At 40.2% G+C, this 18851-nt stretch overlaps 1 protein-coding gene across 4 annotated transcripts in view; it reads right to left on the bottom strand.

Moving 5' to 3' along the window:
• The window catches only part of TUBGCP3 (tubulin gamma complex associated protein 3), an 88509-nt gene that overhangs the window by 48844 nt on the left and 20814 nt on the right, over window positions 1-18851 (bottom strand). For 3 of the 4 annotated variants that reach the window (XM_041731034.1, XM_041731032.1, XM_041731035.1), the window contains 6 exons: window positions 17970-18142; window positions 15752-15870; window positions 15055-15180; window positions 13512-13580; window positions 12970-13138; window positions 11269-11435 (listed from right to left, as the gene is read on the bottom strand). In XM_041731034.1, the coding sequence (XP_041586968.1) occupies window positions 11269-11435; window positions 12970-13138; window positions 13512-13580; window positions 15055-15180; window positions 15752-15870; window positions 17970-18142 (823 nt within the window). The remainder of the gene's footprint in view (window positions 1-11268; window positions 11436-12969; window positions 13139-13511; window positions 13581-15054; window positions 15181-15751; window positions 15871-17969; window positions 18143-18851) is intronic. The other variant, XM_041731033.1, reaches the window with a different exon arrangement.

The raw sequence follows: 18851 nt of genomic DNA, 5'->3' as shown, positions 1-18851 counted from the left end.
ATCTCTGTAACACTAGCACAACCTTATAAAAATAATACTCAAAACGGGTGCCTGGGTGGCTCAGTAAGTTAAGTGGCTGACTTGATTTCAACTCAGGTCACGATCTCAGGGTCCTGGGATTGAGCCCTGCATCAGGGTCCAGGCTCAGTGTGGAGTCTCCTTGAGGATTCTCTCTTTCCCGCTGCCCTTTCCCCTACTCTCTCCCTCTCAAATAAATAAATCTAAAATAATAATAATAATAATAATAGTAAAACCCAAAATGGAAACTATAAGCCAGTTTCATTTGTGAATATAAATGAAAAAAATTATGAATATTATCCTTGCATTACTGGAGTAATATATTTTTGGCCAGGGTACTTTACACTTTCCAATACACTACTAAAGACAAAGGAATATATAACAAATTACAAAATAGTATCACGTAGTCATTAAAACTAAAGTTCATTCTTAACTATCACAAACTGAGAACTTAGTGGAAAAAAAACCAAAACAGATCTTGTTCCCAGGGGGAAAAAAAAGAATATATCCACAAAATACACTTTTATATGCTATACAGCATATACAGCAGTTTCAGAGATCATGCTTTATAAAGCCTTGGTACAGAAGAATAAAATTTAATAGCTCGGAATTTTCATTATTAAAAAAAACACAACACCTTATTTGGTTAAAGCAGGAATGCAAATCATATGCTTCAGAAATATATTCAATGAAGGCTGGAAAGGTTTTTCTCATTGTTTACTTTACATTTTAAAAAAAGTTAAAGGGTTATAAAATTCCAAGTATACACAGTGAAATGGACACAGAGAAATACAGAAAATATATTAACAGGTCATCTATTCATGATGAAATTACTAATAAACTTTTTCTGTTAACAGGCTCAAAAATTTTCAATTAGTATTTTTAAATCAGAAAAAAATACTATCCAAAAGAACTAAGTAATTCAAGCCAATGAGTGAACATATGGTGACAGTAAAAAAACTTTTCAGTAAGATAACTTTCCCAAGGCAATCAAAGAAAAAAGACATTTTCTTCTGTTCACGGAAATCTACTCCCAAGGATAAATATTTAAGGAAACAAAGTTTTTAATGATGTTAAGGACTTATATTCAATCCTTAAGTCAGGGCTAGATGATATCAATTACAGTCAATCTCCTTTGTAAGTAGATATTTGAATAAATGCCAATAATTTATGGCCATGAAGATAAGAGCACTATCTGTATTTTCAATGCAAATTTCTTATTTTTAGGTATAAATTGCAATTACAAAAGTATTTATTGATTTTTATATTTTAGATTTTTAAATTTATATTCCCTAATTTTAAACACATAACTAGTGACTGCTTTGAGGAATAACTGGTCCTACTATAATGAAGCTATTATCACTTTGTAAGATATACTTCAATTATCGCTGACAGAAAATTTAAAAAATGTTATAAGCCCACCATGAGTAACCTGAAAGGTCACCCAATCATCACGCTATGATTGCTCTGTAGCCTACCATTCAACACCAGATGAATTGCATATGAATTGTATTTACCAGTTATTCGCTTAAAGAGAAGAGCTAGTTTCTACAAAAAACAAAACAAAACAAAACAAAACAAAAAACACTAATTTACCCTGATAGAGCACAGTCAGGTTTTTATCAGTTTTTATCAGTAAGAGCGATAAGACATTTTAAAAGATAAAAAACTCAGACAATTCAGTCTTTCGAAATTATGAAAGCATCACTTCATCTGAGGGCAAAGTTGCATACAATCACTCTCCCAGCAAACACCGAGAGGAATAGGTACACCCTAGCATTTAATTAATCCTCTGAAAAATATATAGTTATAGAGGAAAAAAAACCAAGGCCAGAACATAATTGCTTTTATTTCATTGATGCATTTTCCACTCAAGGTTCTTTGATTTTCACCATGGGTCAAACACAGAAAAAAACAGAAAAAAAGTGACATAATTGTACCATGATTTCTCATTAACTGTTGGACAAATGCCAAGTCTCCCTACTAAAAACAGAAATGAGGAGGGTAATTTTCTGAGCAAGCAGCTTAGTTTCTAAGAAACAGATCTATTATTACACACAGACCCCAACTCCCAACTGTCAAAAGGCAGGCACCTCTTCTGCCACACCCAGAGCAGCTAAGGTGGTTCCAGACCCAAGGCGGGGAGACTGGAGGTGGTAAGACCCGAGGCAGGGAAAGATGACATCCGAGGCAGGGAAAGATAACATCCACGGCAAATGAACGAACCAGTGTGTCAGGGGTGGGGCACAGAAGTGACAAAACAATAAGATATTCTATATGGTAAACTTATAAATTCAGTAATTCTTAGCAAAGTTATAAAAGAAACAGAATAACAAGAGTGCCAATGCACCCACAGATATTCCCTAAAGCAGTCACTGCATTAATCTCTTGTTCATTCACTGACCTTCTAAGCCAAGGGTGTAGATTTTTAGAATCTTTTTGGAGCATCTAAGTAAACACTTAAGTAAGTTCGAAAATTTCCAAATTCTGCAAAGACCTTTTTATCTGTCCATCTTTTCTTGCTCCTTATTGAAGCCCCTCACCCTTTGACAAGAATTATCCAAAGGCAAAAAATAAAAATCAAGTAAATTAACACCAACTCCGTTATTCTTACTTTAAACTGGCATAATTTGCTCACCTCAGTCACTGGGGAGAAAACCCATGGGGAGCTCCTGAAGGCCTAACGGATAGTTTCTCTAGGTGGCAGTAGTAAAACACCAAATGTTTTCATTCATACTGCTTTGTAATAGCCAAAAATAATTAGAAACGTTTCCCCAAATGTTGAAAGTACTTTCTAATCATTTACAATATCCGTAAATTCTTAGAGTGCTCTATTTTTGCCCACCTTTGCACTTCCTAACAGAAGATAAACAATGTTAAGCTGGATACCGGTTCTTGCTGGTTGGGCTAAAGGGTCCCATATTTTTTTTAAGGGGTCCCATATTTTTACAACAATTCACAGTAAAATACCAACTAGAAGACCTAGAGACTATTTTTAATGATTCCATACCAGAAACCGCAAAGCTCAGAGGCCACCTATAAGTTTTTCTTTCAGGTAAAAAGAAACTCATTCTTGGGCTGTAGAACAGCCAAACCCAGGGCAGCTAGGGCAGGACACTGACTGACCACTGCTCAGCAGCAGGAGAGAGAGAACCCTTTCCAGAGAGCTTCCTGGAAGGACAAAACTAGGCTGTACATGGCACAAGCTCTGAATAGCCAGCAGCAAAGAGACTAAGATCTCCTGCTCTTAGCAAGAGCCTAAAGCAAGAAAGTCAGCAAGGAGTAGACAGCTAGGTCAGGGGATCCCTGGGTGGTGCAGCGGTTTAGCGCCTGCCTTTGGCCCAGGGCGCGGATCCTGGAGACCCAGGATCGAATCCCATGTCGGGGGAGCCTGCTTCTCCCTCTGCCTGTGTCTCTGCCTTTCTCTCTCTCTGTTTGACTATCATAAATAAATTAAAAAAAAAAAAAAAAAAAGACAGCTAGATCAGAGAAGGAAAGTCCAAGAGCTCCAATAGGACAGGCAAGGGCAGAAAAGGTTCCCAGTCCCACAGCCAACTGGCATTCCACCAAGCCCAAGGCAGGAGAACTGAAGCCTGATGTACAAGTTCACGTTTGTGTTAACTCCACAAGAAATGAGCTCCCACCCACAGCCTCAGGGCCAGTTCAAAACTTTTCCTGGAGGTTTTGCTCTAAGGGTTCTCGAGCTGGGGTTCCTGAACACAGAATGCAGAAAGGGAAGGGAATTCCACTTTTATTGGTACTAACTTCTATCTGAAATTTAGCTTGTCCTCCCATTATAAGTGCAAAGAACAAACAACAGTACCCATGACCATCACCAGAAGAAATCATATACTCTCATCACCTGTTAAAAGCTGGTGCACAGACCTGAAAGTCACTCATCTTTCTTACTGAATGCTAATAAAACATATACCTATTACCGTATCACTAATTTAATACTAAGTGTCCAACTGTGGTTTCAATTCACATTTCCCTGATAACTAATGTTTCGATTCTTTTCCTGTACTTACTTAAGGCCAAATTGCAGATGTCCTTTGGAAAAATCTCTGCTTTGGACATTGTCTTTTTCTCAATTGGGGTATTTATCTTTTTGCTCGAGTCATGACGGTTCTTTATATATTCTGGATACTAGACCCTTCCCACATATATGATTTGCAAATATGTTCTCCCATTCTATGGGTTATTTTACTTTCTCAATAACGTCCTTCAACGTATGTAAGTTTTTAATTCTGATGAAATCCAATTTATCTTTTTTTGTTGATTAAGCTTTTGGTGACATATCTAAGAAACCACTGCCTAATCCACAAATATTTACACCTATGTTAATTTCTATAAATATTACAGCTTTAGGTGTGATATCAATTTTGAGTTACTTTTTATTTATTTTTTTTTTTAAAGAAACTTTTTTTTTTAATTTTTTTTTTTAATTTTTTATTTATTTATGATAGTCACAGAGAGAGAGAGAGAGGCAGAGACACAGGTGGAGGGAGAAGCAGGCTCCATGCACCGGGAGCCTGACGTGGGATTCGATCCCGGGTCTCCAGGATCGCGCCCTGGGCCAAAGGCAGGCGCCAAACCGCTGCGCCACCCAGGGATCCCAATTTTGAGTTACTTTTTATATATGGTATGCAACTAAGGCCCAAATTCATTGTTTTGTGTGTAGATATCCAGCTGTCCCGGCACCACCTAATGAAGACTATTCTTTCTTCAATGACTGGTCTTGGAACACCTGTTAAAAATCAACTGAACAAAAATGAACACATTCATTTCCAGACTCTCAATTCTACTCTTTTACTGGCTGTCTATACTCATGGCAGCCAGTACCACACCTCTGAATGCTCTACATTATAATATGTTATGAAATTAGGATGTGTAAGTCTTCCAACTTTGTTCTTTTTTTCAAGACTGTGTGGCTTGCACTGCTATATAACTTTGAAGACCAGCTTTCCCATTTCTGAAAAAAAAAAAAAAAAAGGGCACTGGAATTTGATAAGAGATTACATTCAATCTGAAATCATTTTGGGAACTGCTGCCATCTTAAAAGTATTACATCTTCTAATCCATGAGCATGGTGGTGCCATTCCATTTATTTAGGTCTGCTTTCATTTCTTTCAACAGTTTTATGGATTTTCAGTGTGCAATTCTTCCACCCCCTTCCTTTAAGTTCTCCCTAGGTGTATGATTAGTTTTAACCCTAGCATACATAGTACTACTTTCTTAATTTTATTTTTGGATTGTTAATTTCAAGTATATAAAGATGTGACTGATTTTTGTGTGTGGCTCTTTTATACAGCTAATCTGTAAAACTTATTAGGTATATACTGTGAACATTTCAGTTTTCTATATATAAAATTAGGTCATCTATGACAATTTTTCTTCCTTTCCAATATGAGTATTTTTGTTTCCTAACTGCTCTCCTGTCTAACTGCCTCAACTAGAGCCTCCAGTGTGATGCTGAGTAGAGGTAGGGAAAATGGAACTCCTACCTTGCCCCTGATCTTGGGGACAGAGCGTACATCTTTTCACCAACATAATATCACCCATTAGGGTTTCACAAATGTCTGTGATCAGGTGCAGAAGTTCCTTTCTATTCTTAGTCTGAGTGTCAAATTTCATCAAATGCTTTTTCTGCATCAATTGGGTTGTGTGTTTTTCCTCACTTTGTTAGTGTGATGTATTACATTGATTTTAATTACATTGAACCTTCAATCCTGGGATAAGTCTCACGTGGTTATGGTGTACAATCTTTACCTTCTAGTCTATTTTAGTACTTTGTGAGGACTTCTGCATCTATATCCATAAAGGATATTGGTCTGTAGTTTTCTTGGGTTGTCTTTTTCTGGCTTTGGGATCAGAACAATACTGGCATCACAAAATGAGTTAAGAAATGTTCTTTCCTCCATTTTCTGTTAGAATTTGAGAAGAATTAGTGACAACTTTTTATATAGGTGATAGAATTCACCAGTGAAGCCATCTAGTCCTGGGCTTTTCTTTACTGGAAAATTTTTGAGATTAAGGACTTTATCTTCTTACTTGCTACAGATCTATTCAGATTTAATATTTCTCCAGGACTTGGTGTTGATGGTCTGTGTTTCTAGGAGCTCTCAGGTTTTATTACCTGGAAATGACTTCATTTCTCCACTCTTTCTGAGATGGCATTTATGGGATACAAAATTCCTGAATGACAGTTTTTCCTTTCGGCATTTTGAACGTGGCATCCTACTGCCTACTGGCCTTCATGGTTTCTGAGGTGAGATCAGCTGTTCTAACCAAGGACCTTTTCCATGAGTTGTCCTTGAGTGAAACTTCTAAGGTTCTCTGTCTTTCCACAGCTTGATTACAAAGTGAACTCTTGTGGGCCTCACTGAGTTTTCCTACTTCAAGCTCCTCAGACCAGATAACCTGTTATCCTACCTGCAAGGCACTTATTTTCTTCTTCTTGCTCAAATCTGTTGAGCCACTAGTGAATTTTTTTTCTTTTAACTGAAAGTTACTATACTTTTCAACTCCAGTATTTCTTCTCTGGGTACTTTTTACAATTTCTGTTTATCCACATTTTGTGCTTTCTTTGATTACAGAACAGAGCATTTCCTTATACAAGTATTTAAGTCAACTACTTTTAAAAGAGTGGTTATAAAGCTCATATATAGCTACTTACCATTAACCAGACACTTGAAGAAATATGATTTTACAACTAAGTTATAACTAATCACACAGTTGAGGGAAAATAAGGCAGGAACTGAAGAGACAAAAATATCCAAATTTTAATGGTGTAAGGGTCAGAACACAATTGTGTAAACTACCAAATGTGTTTGGTAAATATAATATTTAAAGAGAACCTTCCCAAAATTAAAGCCTTAAATGAACATTTATAAATGCATGGTTCAAGAGAAAACAGAGAAGTCGAAGACGACCATAAGTAAGAGAAAGACCAGTGGGTATTCAAATTTTATCTAGTGCTCTTCTTATATTAATTAACAGCAAATAATGTATTGCATACTTACTATTTGCCTGACTCAACCCTCAGGCATACACACAATCCCATGAGATCGGCACTACTACTGTACATACAGAAAAGATGTGGAAGGTTAGGCTTGGAGAGAATAAAATACTCGCCGGGAGACACAGCCAACAGAAACTGAAGCCAACAGTCAAACCCGAGTCATCAGACTCCAGAACCTGAGCCCTTAAGCTCCACCCAACACCTATAAAGCAGCTGAGTTCTAACAAGACCCACCAATGAGCGGTATAAGCCCTCTGGCATCACAGTACTAAACATGGAAAGCCCAGGGCACAGAACGTAATAAACTTTATGTAAAGAAGGACTAATTTTATTTTTCTTTAAGATTTTATTTATTTATTCATGAGAGACAGAGAGAGAGAAAGGCAGAGACATAGAGGTAGAAGCAGGCTCCATGCACCGGGAGCCCGATGTAGGATTCGATCCCGGGTCTCCAGGATCGCACCCTGGACCAAAAGCAGGCGCCAAACCGCTGCGCCACCCAGGGATCCCTATTTTTTTCTTTAATAAAACCTTCAGTTTGCCTTACACATATCTAATGCACAAGAGTTCTTCAATATGAGTATCCCAAATGTAATCTATTCCAGTCTTAAAGAGTTTGCTTTTGTCTTACCTCAGTAAATCAATGTTCAAAAATAGTAAAGATAACAGCCCAGAGGAAAATCAATTTGAAGTCTGTTTCTGATTCTATCTACATTTACCATTGATTCTCCGATACCACAATTAGTATCAACAAAATAAATGAAATAAGCCCAAATCACACATAAGGCAATCAATAAAGAATTGGTGGTACTTTTAAGGACCTCTTAAAAACACAGATGCATACAATGGATTAGTGGTATAATTAAAGACTACTTGAAAAATCTCATTGCTAGAAAATGCAAACTAATCTCAAGACAAAAGACAAAAATATTACAATTTAGAATTTAGGTGCTAAATTTTATTTTATTTTATTTATTTATTTTTTTTTTAGGTGCTAAATTTTAAAAAGATAATTAGCTGGTTTGTGGCTCTATTAATTGGTAGTAATATATATGCCAGTAGGGTTCAAACAACTCCTATCCCAACCTCTGAAGAAAATCAGGGTCATGGAATAAACTGATTGGCAGCTATTCAAAAAGTTATTATCACCCAAACTCATATTATGATTTACATACTACTTATTGGGTGAGGAAAAAGGTGGAATTTTATTAATAAAAAGAGACAAGTTTTCATTTTTTTTATAATCTTTCTTTTTTTTCCTATATAAATCTTTTATTTTTGAATGTCATTCCAGGAAATCTTGACTCAGTTCTATCTGGGAATGAGATAAAGTCCAATTTCAATAAGAATTCGGGAATGCATATATTTCCTATTAGGTGCTGAGCTCTGGGGCTGCATTTGTTAACCAATAGCACGACACATAAATGGGCTGGCTTTTCAAAGCAGTTGTCTAACAACCAAATGGATAAGCTACTCTACCTGACCCTGACGCCCAAAGGTAAACCAGCTGGTCTCAGTCAGGACACTGAGTAATTACTGAGAAAGTAGAATGTTCCTTGTTTAATGTTATGCTCACCATACGATAGGAGGATCTTGAAAGAAGCATGAGCCACAACTTAGCTTTTTAAAATAATCAGGCTAAAATATCAAAAACTATGTATGTTCCTCTCAACAACAGGAGGTGTAATGAGCTTAGTGATAAGGAATAATACCAGTGAAACCTAAGAGACACAAGTCTAAATAATGTATGCAAACCTTAAGAAAACAAAGCAAAACAAATTAAAATCTTGACAGAAGGCAATTTTTATAAAATGCGTACAAAAACTAAAATAATAAAATAACAATCTAAAATGCTAGAGATTACGTGGATAGCAGGGCAGAACCTGGGGTAGGTGCAAAATTCCTCATCTAAAAGACAGGAGTGGATTAAAGAAATTGGTTTATTCCTGACATTGGCATTTAGAAAAATACAGGTTAAAATAGGTTCTGAAAAACTTCAAAGTGACCATTAGTAAAATGAAAGCAGAATAGATTTCAAAGCTTTCAGCTCATGTTTTTTAAAAAAGATAGCTTATTTAGCTAAAGAAACACAGAACATAGAGGCCCCTGGGTGGCTAAATGGTTGAGGGTCGGCCCTTGGCTCAGATCATGATCCCAGAGTCCTGGGATCGAGTTCCACATCGGACTCTCTGCAGAGAGCCTGCCTATGTGTCTGTCTCTGCAGAGAGCCTCCCTCTGCCTATGTGTCTGTCTCTGTGTCTCTCATGAATAAATATATAAAATCTAAAAAAAAAAAAAAGGAAATAAACAGAGAGCATATAAAAACCTTTCTTCTTAATCTATAACTTCACTGGGACGCCTGGGTGGCTTAGTGTCCAGGGACCAAGTGCTGCGTCAGACTCCCTACAGGGAGCCAGCTTCTCCCTCTGCCTATGTCTCTGTCTCTCTCTCTGTCTCTCATGGATAAATAAAATCTTAAAAAAAAAAATCTGTAACTTGTGTGACCCCTATAAATATTTTTAAAAACTTTTGACAGACCTGCCAAGTGGATTCTAAATTCACATCTATGTAGAAATGTGCAAAAACAGCAAGGAAAATTATGGAAAAAGCCCCTACCAGATATCAAACTGTAAAGCTATGGTTACTTAATATTGATGAATAGCAAACAAAAACATTAAACTCAGAAAAAGGGAGTCCAGAAACAGACTCAGGTGCACATGGGAATGTGGTATATGGTAACCATGGCAAAACTAATATTGGGGGAGGGGCAGCAATCGAATCTGTGACTCTCTGCACTACTCTCACTTTTCTCTAAGTCTGAAATAATGTAAAAATAAACAGTGAAAAGAAAAATAATTTAAAAAATGCAATCACAGATGCACGATAACCAAATGTATAAAATCATCCCATGATTCAAGTCTAGAAAGACAGACAAACCCACCAGAAAAATGGGCAAAGCATAGGCACAGCAATTAGTAGAATAAAAGTAACTGATAAACATGAAAAGCTGGTCAAATTCAGTAGGAACCAGTAAACCCCAATACAGGAGTAAAAACCATTCCTAGAACTCCAGTAGGAGTGCTACCTTCCTAGAACTCCGGTAGGAGTGCTACCCAGGTGGAGCAGAAACCAAGAGGGCTGACTGCAGGGTGCTGGAAAGGGTAGGACCAAAATGGAAAGGGTGCATTCCCCAAGAGCAAGCAATCCCGTCTCCTGGGACTGACCCTGGAGAAACTCACCAATGTGCACAGGCAGGTACAGAAAAGGATGTTCTTTTTGATGATGTTCAAAAGGTCTACACCTACAAAGACCATAACCTCTGTCAGCAGAAGAGATGCTACAAAAAGTGGGGTGTCTACATCTATTACGTGCAGTAACAAAGGACAACCATAACTCCATGGAGGAACTACCAGACACAATGAGCCACCTGCACCTGTAGGTGCCACCCAGTCCTTCAAAAGCACCCCCAAAGCCATCCTCTGCGGTTGGCTCTGCTGCCATGCATATTTTAAAAGCCACTGATTCCAGCACAACTGGTCTATCAGAAACCACGTGAGCACAACGTGAATTTCATGACGGCTTCCATCAAGTTCATCCATCAGAAAGTAAGTGAGAGGAGGAAGCCATGATAGGAGAGCACAAATCACCAACACCAGCCGCCTCCTGCCATGGCCACAAGCTCCCATCAGAGCTTCTTCAAGGTAAAAGCCATATTTGCTCCAGAATGCAAGGAGTGCTTAACCATTTAACGTGTGTCAACAGTGCTTGAGCTTCTGTGAAGTTCAGTGTCAGAGGACCTGTGGTCTTAACTGTAGGACTGAAAACACATATGCTGCCTTCCAGCAGAACTCACTGTATTTCAATAGGCAAATGGCATATACACAGTAACTTCACTGAAACAGTTAAACAGTACCTTAGTAAGTCCAAGTGAGTTTAGCTTAGGTGGTAACCTTGAGAAGCCACAGAATGCAATGCTGCCTCATGAGGTTAGGAGGACAAACTGGAAGCCCTGGCCCTAGCTTTGCCATAAACCTGGGTAGGAGTTTCCCACCATTAAAACCAGGATAATAATGTTCCACTGAGCACATACAGCTATACTGCTCAGCAGTACATGGCTTTCAAAGCTCTGGACAAATACGCATCGTTGAGTGAAGGGGAAACAGCTGTCCTGGAGTCCATGCCCCCCCACCCCCCCGAGTCAGGTGTGAGGCTGGAATGGCATTCCTTACTTCATGGTACGTGTCCTCGAGCTCCCCATCGTAGATCCAGCGGTACAGGAAACTCAGCACGGGGTGTGACACCAAGCTGAGGATGTGCTGCACCAGCGACCTCACATATGGGTCCCCTGTCTTCGTGTATGCGTGCACGGCAGAGGCCAGCTCACCCCCCTTCCTTCCTGTGGAACACACATGGACAACAGAGGCAAGTTACTCTCCCGGGACAAACCGTTCACAGCACACAAACCAAAATGCCCAAGGAATCAAGATGCAGTACATCAGTGTCCTGACTATCACTCTGGGCATAGAAGTGGCAGTGAGCCTGTCACAGAACCAAAAGAGCAAGGGATGGCTCCCAAGTCATCACACATGCACCTGCATCCCCTGGGCCGCTCCTGAGCTTTTTGGCAGCAAAATTCTGGTTTGCTCTTCAAGCTACAGCATGATTTTCACCTTTCCTGACTGAAACACGTGTTAAAATTCACACTAGATACTGCACTCCAAGATACAAAAGAATACTCCTAAAACATAAAAGTTCTACAAGAATACTTGTATTCTACTGCTGTCTGTTTCCTTCCGGTTTTCTGTGGATGTCATGTGCTAGTCTCCACCCACTAAACCGCAGCGGCTGAAACTTACCGACTGAAACACCCTGCTCTATGTCTACAGTGCCCAGTATCCTGGGAGCACAGCTCAGTACAGAGTAATGGCAGTGACAAAAATCAGGTCCATAAGCACATGAAATGTTTATGTTAAGAATGATTTTCTTAAATCGCTGAAAGAAGTTAAGGAAGGACTGATGTGGTCTGATGGAGGGGCACAGATGTCAGGCAGCCAAAGGAGCGGGAGGCCCAGGACTGGAGGAGCTAAGTGAGCCGTGGAAGGGGAAAACAGAGGAGTCTGGTAGGATCCCACGGATGGGGGGCGTGGGGGGGTGGGGAGTGCTCGGCCTCGGAGAGAATGACACGCTCATGCACTGTCCTCCAAGGCTTTCTCTTTGAGGGAAGATGCCAGGAGGTAGAAAAGACGCTAGGAGGTGGGGCAGGCAGGGAATGCACGGGTGGAATGGTGAAGTTGGATCCAGACATGCTGGAGTTCTGCCCTAGCTAGCATCACCGACTTGGACGGTGGCAGCAGACATGGGACCATGACCTAGGGGTTGACCCCTGGCTTCTCACGTCTCACTCAGGCCTCATGATCCTAAGAGGTGGAAGCTGTCAGTGTTCAAGCATTACAGACAAAGAGAAAAGACAAAGAGGTCTTCGGCAAGGCAGAACAAACAGTGAGACAATACGTTCAGAAAGCAACTAGAAATGCAGACCAAGAGCCTAGAAGAGGCCTCAGCCAGACATACTTGACAATGTGTAGCACACAGCTGGAGAGCCTGGATGTGGGCCATAACCTCACGAGGAAAAACCCCACAAGAAAGGCTGCTCAGTCAGAAACAAACAAAAGAGGCACAGAGATGAACAGTTACAGCATCAAGGATCACAAAATCCTTAACACTAGACCCTCTTCTTTCTTCCTTCATTTCAACGATATACAAAGCTTCCATAAATACAAAGACACGGGAGCCATGTTCACAACTGGTTGTTCCCCCCTAAGTTATCTATTAACTTGTATGTAACTGGCATACTTCTGGCTCTTCTACAAAAAAGATACAGGAAAGATCAGGCACAAAAATAAATGTGTGTGACGTTCCCTAAAACCCACCCTGAAACAGAACAGGTCCATAAGACAAAGAACAACCTTGGCAGTGGTCCACCAGGGCCGCAAGAGTCTTCAGTCTTATCTTGGGGTCGTAAGTCCAAACCAGGAGGCGCCGGAGAGTCAAGCTATTCTCAAGGCCCAAATTCACACCCTGATCATCTTCTAACTGTAGCTAAGAAACAATAAAGACAGAATATTTAAGTACAAGTCACCAAATACATCCATCATTTCTTAATCCATGTAAAGTGAATGTAGAGAAGGGATCTTCTCATAAAACTGAAGCAAGAGGTCCCTTTAAGCTCTTAGTGATCTGTTTACAGGAGAGGCGGAACCCTGACAATTAGCATTACTTGCCTCTCCTGAAGCTTTAGGGGTATCCAGACCGTACAAACAGTATTAGCAAACAGATTTTTTATCTTTTAATCTTTTAATCTTAATTTTTTATCTTTTTATCTTTTAATTTTTAATGAAAAACCTTAAAAATTCCATATAGTTGCAGTTTTGTAACACTGCAAATCACAAAGAAATTAAAACACAAAGTTTACCTGGGAATGTAAAACAGAGAGCAACCGGTAGTACTCTTTTAGTTCCTGATGCAAGGCAGCACAAAAACTCTGCAGGAAAAAGTAGGTGTCATGAGAGCACAACACAGTCCTCATACATCAACCCACAGGAACTGTGCAGGCACAGTGCTTTACAGCAGTTTGGGGGTTCCGCATGACTTAAATTCTGGTTCTGTCAATGGTCTCCCCACGTTCAAGCACCACAACATCTATATTTATTGATGTTAGGAAGCTATTATCCCTTAGCAATGAACTTTGCAGAAAAGGAATGAAAAAATCAGGTTACAGCAAAGAGTATTTACTTTAGACAATAATCTTTTAAGATTATATTCCTTCTTGGGGACGCCTGGGTGGCTCAGTGGTTGAGCATCTGCCTTTAGCTCAGGGTGTGATCCCATCTGGAGATCGAGTCCCACATCGGGCTCCCTGTGAGGAGTCTGCTTCTCCCTCTGCCTATATCTCTGCCTCTGTCTCTGTGTCTCTCATGAATAAATAAAATCTTAAAAAAAAAAAAAAGACTACGTTCCTTCTATTTCTTCAGAGTAGAGTTTACCAAAATTTAAAAACTAGCAACGCCATGCCAGTTTCTCCCAATTTCTCACTATTGTTTGTACCGCTCATTCTCCCCACCCACATTATTAAAAACACCGTGGACCTCTGTGATCTTAAATACTGCAAAGATGTCAAATCAGAAGCTGTGAGAAAGACCTTCACATAGTCCTAAGACAAAAACTTCCCAGAATGAACTCTGGGATGGAAAACCAAGCATATTCAGTGGGAAGAACCTGCAAATTAAAAAAAAGTTTTCTTTAAACACCAGCCTCTACACTTTTCTGTGTATTTTAAAGTGATATGCAATCCATCATCTCTAGGTTTATTTTTTTTTTAATTTTTTTTTTATTTATTTATGATAGTCACAGAGAGAGAGAGAGAGGCAGAGACACAGGCAGAGGGAGAAGCAGGCTCCATGCACCGGGAGCCCGATGTGGGATTCGATCCCGGGTCTCCAGGATCGCGCCCTGGGCCAAAGGCAGGCGCCAAACCACTGCGCCACCCAGGGATCCCTCTAGGTTTATTTTAATGCATTTACATACTCTTCTGTGTTCACACTCCACCAACAGCTACTGTGAACAATTTGTAGTATTTAGTTACCTCTGTCAATACACACCGTGGTCTCTCTTTTCCTGAGTGGACCACGAAGGCTACAATATCCTATTATCGAAATTCATTTAAAAAGAATCCTCGGGCAGCCCCAGTGGCTCAGCGGTTTAGCGCCACCTTCAGCCCAGGGTGTGATCCTGGAGACCAGAGATTGTCCCACATCGGGCTCCCTGCATGGAGCCTGCTTCTCCCTCTGCCTGTGTCTCTGCCTCTCTCTCTCTCTGCCTCTCATGAATAAATAAAATCTTAAAAAAAAAAAAAGAATCCTCTTTTTTAAGAATTACTTTCATAATGAGATTTTAAATAGACTAAGCACTCCTCAAAATGAATGGTGTCCTAAATGTTCTGGTAACAATGAACGTACCTGACCCACAAGTCCAAATGAACGGTCCAGGCTCCTCTGATCAGTGTATTTTCGGATTTTATTATGTAACCATCCCAACTCAGCAAGTCTGACTGCTGTATCCCTCAAAGATTTACTTAGGTTTGCCTGAAAAGAAAATACATCAAAAGTTAAAAATTAACACTAGAATTTCAATTATTATTTTTCTCAACTATTTGTACTTTCAGTGTAATTCTTCGGTTCCAACACACGGAACTTAAAAGTAACTAATATACCATCTGTAAGAACAGAACGAGGTTCCAGGAAACAAAAGCACCAGGCACTGGCAGGGAAATAAAACCTCCATGTAAGTGCGGGGCTCAAGGAGCATCACTGAGGCATGAGTGGCAGCCCCTCAGCATGGCAGCAGATTGTGTCATCAGCTACCTCTTTAACAGCGGGGAGCTGCAAAAGACTGCCAACATCAATAAGGGGCTGTGGGAAAGGAGGTTCTGGAAGGTGAACACAGGCAAGTGGAGGCACCTTATCTGGAACTGCGTCTTGAGAGCACTGCCAGAGAACGCAGGAGGCAGGCACAGCAGAAAGGCCCCAGCACAAGCCTGTGAGCCACAAACACACAGGGAAGCAGGAACCTAACTGGCACTCCCAGCTCTGAAGATCCAGCCCCTGTCACCCCATCACACCTCATCACGGCTCAGACAGGGCTGGGTTACTGCACCTTGGCCTCCACTTTGTAACAGTTCTCCGTGGTGCTCATCTTGATGTTCTTGCCATCTATGCCCTGGAAGACGTACAAAATGTCTCTGACCAGGGCTGCTTCAGTCACTTCCCCAGCACCTGAAGGACAGTTTTTGTAAGCGTAACACATTTTAAGAGGGAATAAATTTTAAGACAACACTAGTTTTACATTATGTATTTGCAACCAGGACAAAATTGTGAACCTAAAAAACTGAGCTTAAGATGGAAAAAGTATGAAGCTCGAAGAAACAAGAATTTTCTAAGTATATGGAAAGCATATAATTTCTTATACAAAAAGTCTTTAAAAAAAAAAAAAAAAAAGGCGCCTGGCTGGCTCAGTCGGTGGAGCACTCATTTCTTGATCTCGGGGTGGTGAGTTGGAGCCCCACGTTGGATAAAATCTTAAAAAATAAATGAACAAACAAAGCAGTACATAGGAGCTTCATATATAACCAAGGAGCAATACACAGAAAAGGGAGCAGCACAAATCTATCAAAAAGGATGGGTAATTCTCTCACAGCATCTAGAAAACTGTGCTGTTGGAAAACTGTGCTGTTACAAAGCATGCAGACAAATGTAGGTCCATTCTCAACCACATGAAGAGAAATGAATACAGTGGGAAAGTCATGATTTCCATAAACCTTGAAACAAAAAACTAAGTCAGAATTTAGGTTGCAGCAATGACAAGGAGGCAATGCTCAGAAATCCAAGCTGTCAGTGGGAGGGAAAATGTAATGAGTCAAGGTGAGCACTCCCAAAACCAGGGTAGTGAGGCAGAAGGTGAGGACAGGTTCAAGTATTCCATAAATATTAATTACATTGAATCCTTGGTAGTACTGTTCAAATGTCACCCACCTTTCATTACAGACCATTCTATTTTCTCCATCAATTACTAAGAGACAGAAGTTGAAATACCCAATTGTAATTGTGGGTCTGTCTGTTGGTTTTCCTTTGTACATTTGAAGCTCTGTTAGCAGGTGAATATACACTTAGGAGTACTATTTCTTCCTGAAGAACTGACCTTTTCATTGTTATGAAATGTCCCTCTGGCCCTGGCAACACTCCTGCTACTGTCTGGTTTGACAGTAATGAGTCCGTCCATCCTTCTATGGTTAATGCTTGTACGATGTGTTTTTTCATCCACTTATCCAACCTGTGTCCCCATATTTAGAATGTATCTCTTTTGAGCAGTATACAATTGTCTAAATAGAATTTCTTTAAATATCTTTTTTTTTCTTAATGATTTTATTTATTTGAGAGAGAGAAACATAGCAGGAAAGGAGAAGCAGACTCCCTGCTAAGCAGGGAGCCCAATGCAGAACTCGATCTCAGGATCCCGGGATCACAACCTGAGCCGAGGCAGATGCCTCACCAACTGAGCCACCCAGGCGTCCCTAAGAATCTTTAAAATGAAGTATCTAATCCACGCACATTTCATGTGACTACGGACATGTTTGGTTTAAATTTACCGCACTGCTGAATGTTTGCTATTTACCCTGCTCTTCTTTCCTCCTTTGCACGTCCTCTCCAGCTCTTTTGGATTAATCAGGGATACTGTAGAGTCTTTTTTTCAGTTAGCTCTGTATATCACACAGGCCTGAAGGCACTGGTTAGAGATCAGGAGCCACAGCAAAAAAAGGAGCGGAGATGGGCATGCTCATGGTCTGGAAGCCAGCCTCCCAGCCAAAGCACCCACAAGCAATTATGTGGTACAGGACAGACACAGGTGGGCAGTGTGGCTGCACAGGCTGGGCCTCAAACACTGGGCTGTACTCCCAGGTCCACACAAGACACCCCTGGTGCTCGCCTTCTACGCAAGCACTGATAGTAGCCAGAGGGACGTCAGAACCTGCAGATTATGAGCTGGCAATGAAGCCTATTCCTCTATTCGCAGATGCTTATGTTTCAAACACTGCTATTCATAGGGCTCTCTTGAAAAAAACTCAAACATTCTATTGGAATCTAACAGAGCTTTAAAACTCTTAATGTGTCCACTTAGCCATCAAATAATCTTCAACATCCTAGGCACTGCCAGACTTCCCAAGGCACATCAGACCATACTTCAGCATCTGAACCTCTCACCATGAGAACTACTCAACAACTGTAAGCGAGGACTCCTCATTAGTATTTTAAGATAAGGGAAGCATAAATTCTAAATATGCAAAAAAAAAACTACATTTAAGTCTATCCTTACTCACCACCTGCATCTCCTTCCCTCCTTGGTCTTGTCACGTTGCGAGAAACAGTGTTTGGGATACCTTTTGAGGTAGTGATTTGTGAAGAAGGCTGGTTTGTAGTTAAAGTCCATGCAAGACGTGACCCCAACTGCTGCCGAAGACAGTCTCCCACTCCAGGAGCATGATGAGGCTGTCTGAAAGAAGGAAAGAGCATTTCATATCTCCGAACATCCAGGCTACTCACTTGAAAGACAAAACACTGCTGGAAATTCTGCTCATATTACTATATTGAATTACATAACATTAGAAATCTGAGCTAGGTGAGTGACATCGCCCTACTCAAATCCATCAACTAATCAGTCCAAGGGCTCTTTGGGACCTCTAGGTGGCATCAGGCACCTTCTACGTATTTCTTAGCTTAAAAATCAAAAGCTATTTGACTTTTCTTTACAAATACATAGCATAGGTTACCCATCTAAAACCACTTTGAAATTCACCACTAATTTTAACTTCAAACTTAAGAGCTTTCATCCATCCAGCATTTGTGATCACAGAAGTAAAAAATCTGGAGTGCTGTCCCCTGTTCTATATGCTCACTAGTCTCCCAGGATTTTGCAATTTATTTTAAAAATGTACAAATATAAAGTCAAAAGCAAAAGCACAAAAGGTCAAAATAGCTTTTGGTAATTTGGAGAATATGTCAAAGCTGCTGTTTTGGAGGTGCCTGGGTGGCTCAGTCGATGAAGCGTCTGCCTTCAGCTCAGTTCATGACCCTAACGTCCTGGGATTGAGCCCCACATCGGGCTCCCTGCTCAGTGGGGAGTCTGCTTCTCCCTCTTCCTTCTTGTGCTCTCTCTCTCTCAAATAAATAAATAAAATCTAAAAAAAAAAAAAAAAAAAAAG

Source organism: Vulpes lagopus, chromosome 16, assembly GCF_018345385.1.
Source record: "Vulpes lagopus strain Blue_001 chromosome 16, ASM1834538v1, whole genome shotgun sequence".
Taxonomy (NCBI): Eukaryota; Metazoa; Chordata; class Mammalia; order Carnivora; family Canidae; genus Vulpes; species Vulpes lagopus.
This window is presented reverse-complemented; position numbering and strand designations above follow the sequence as displayed.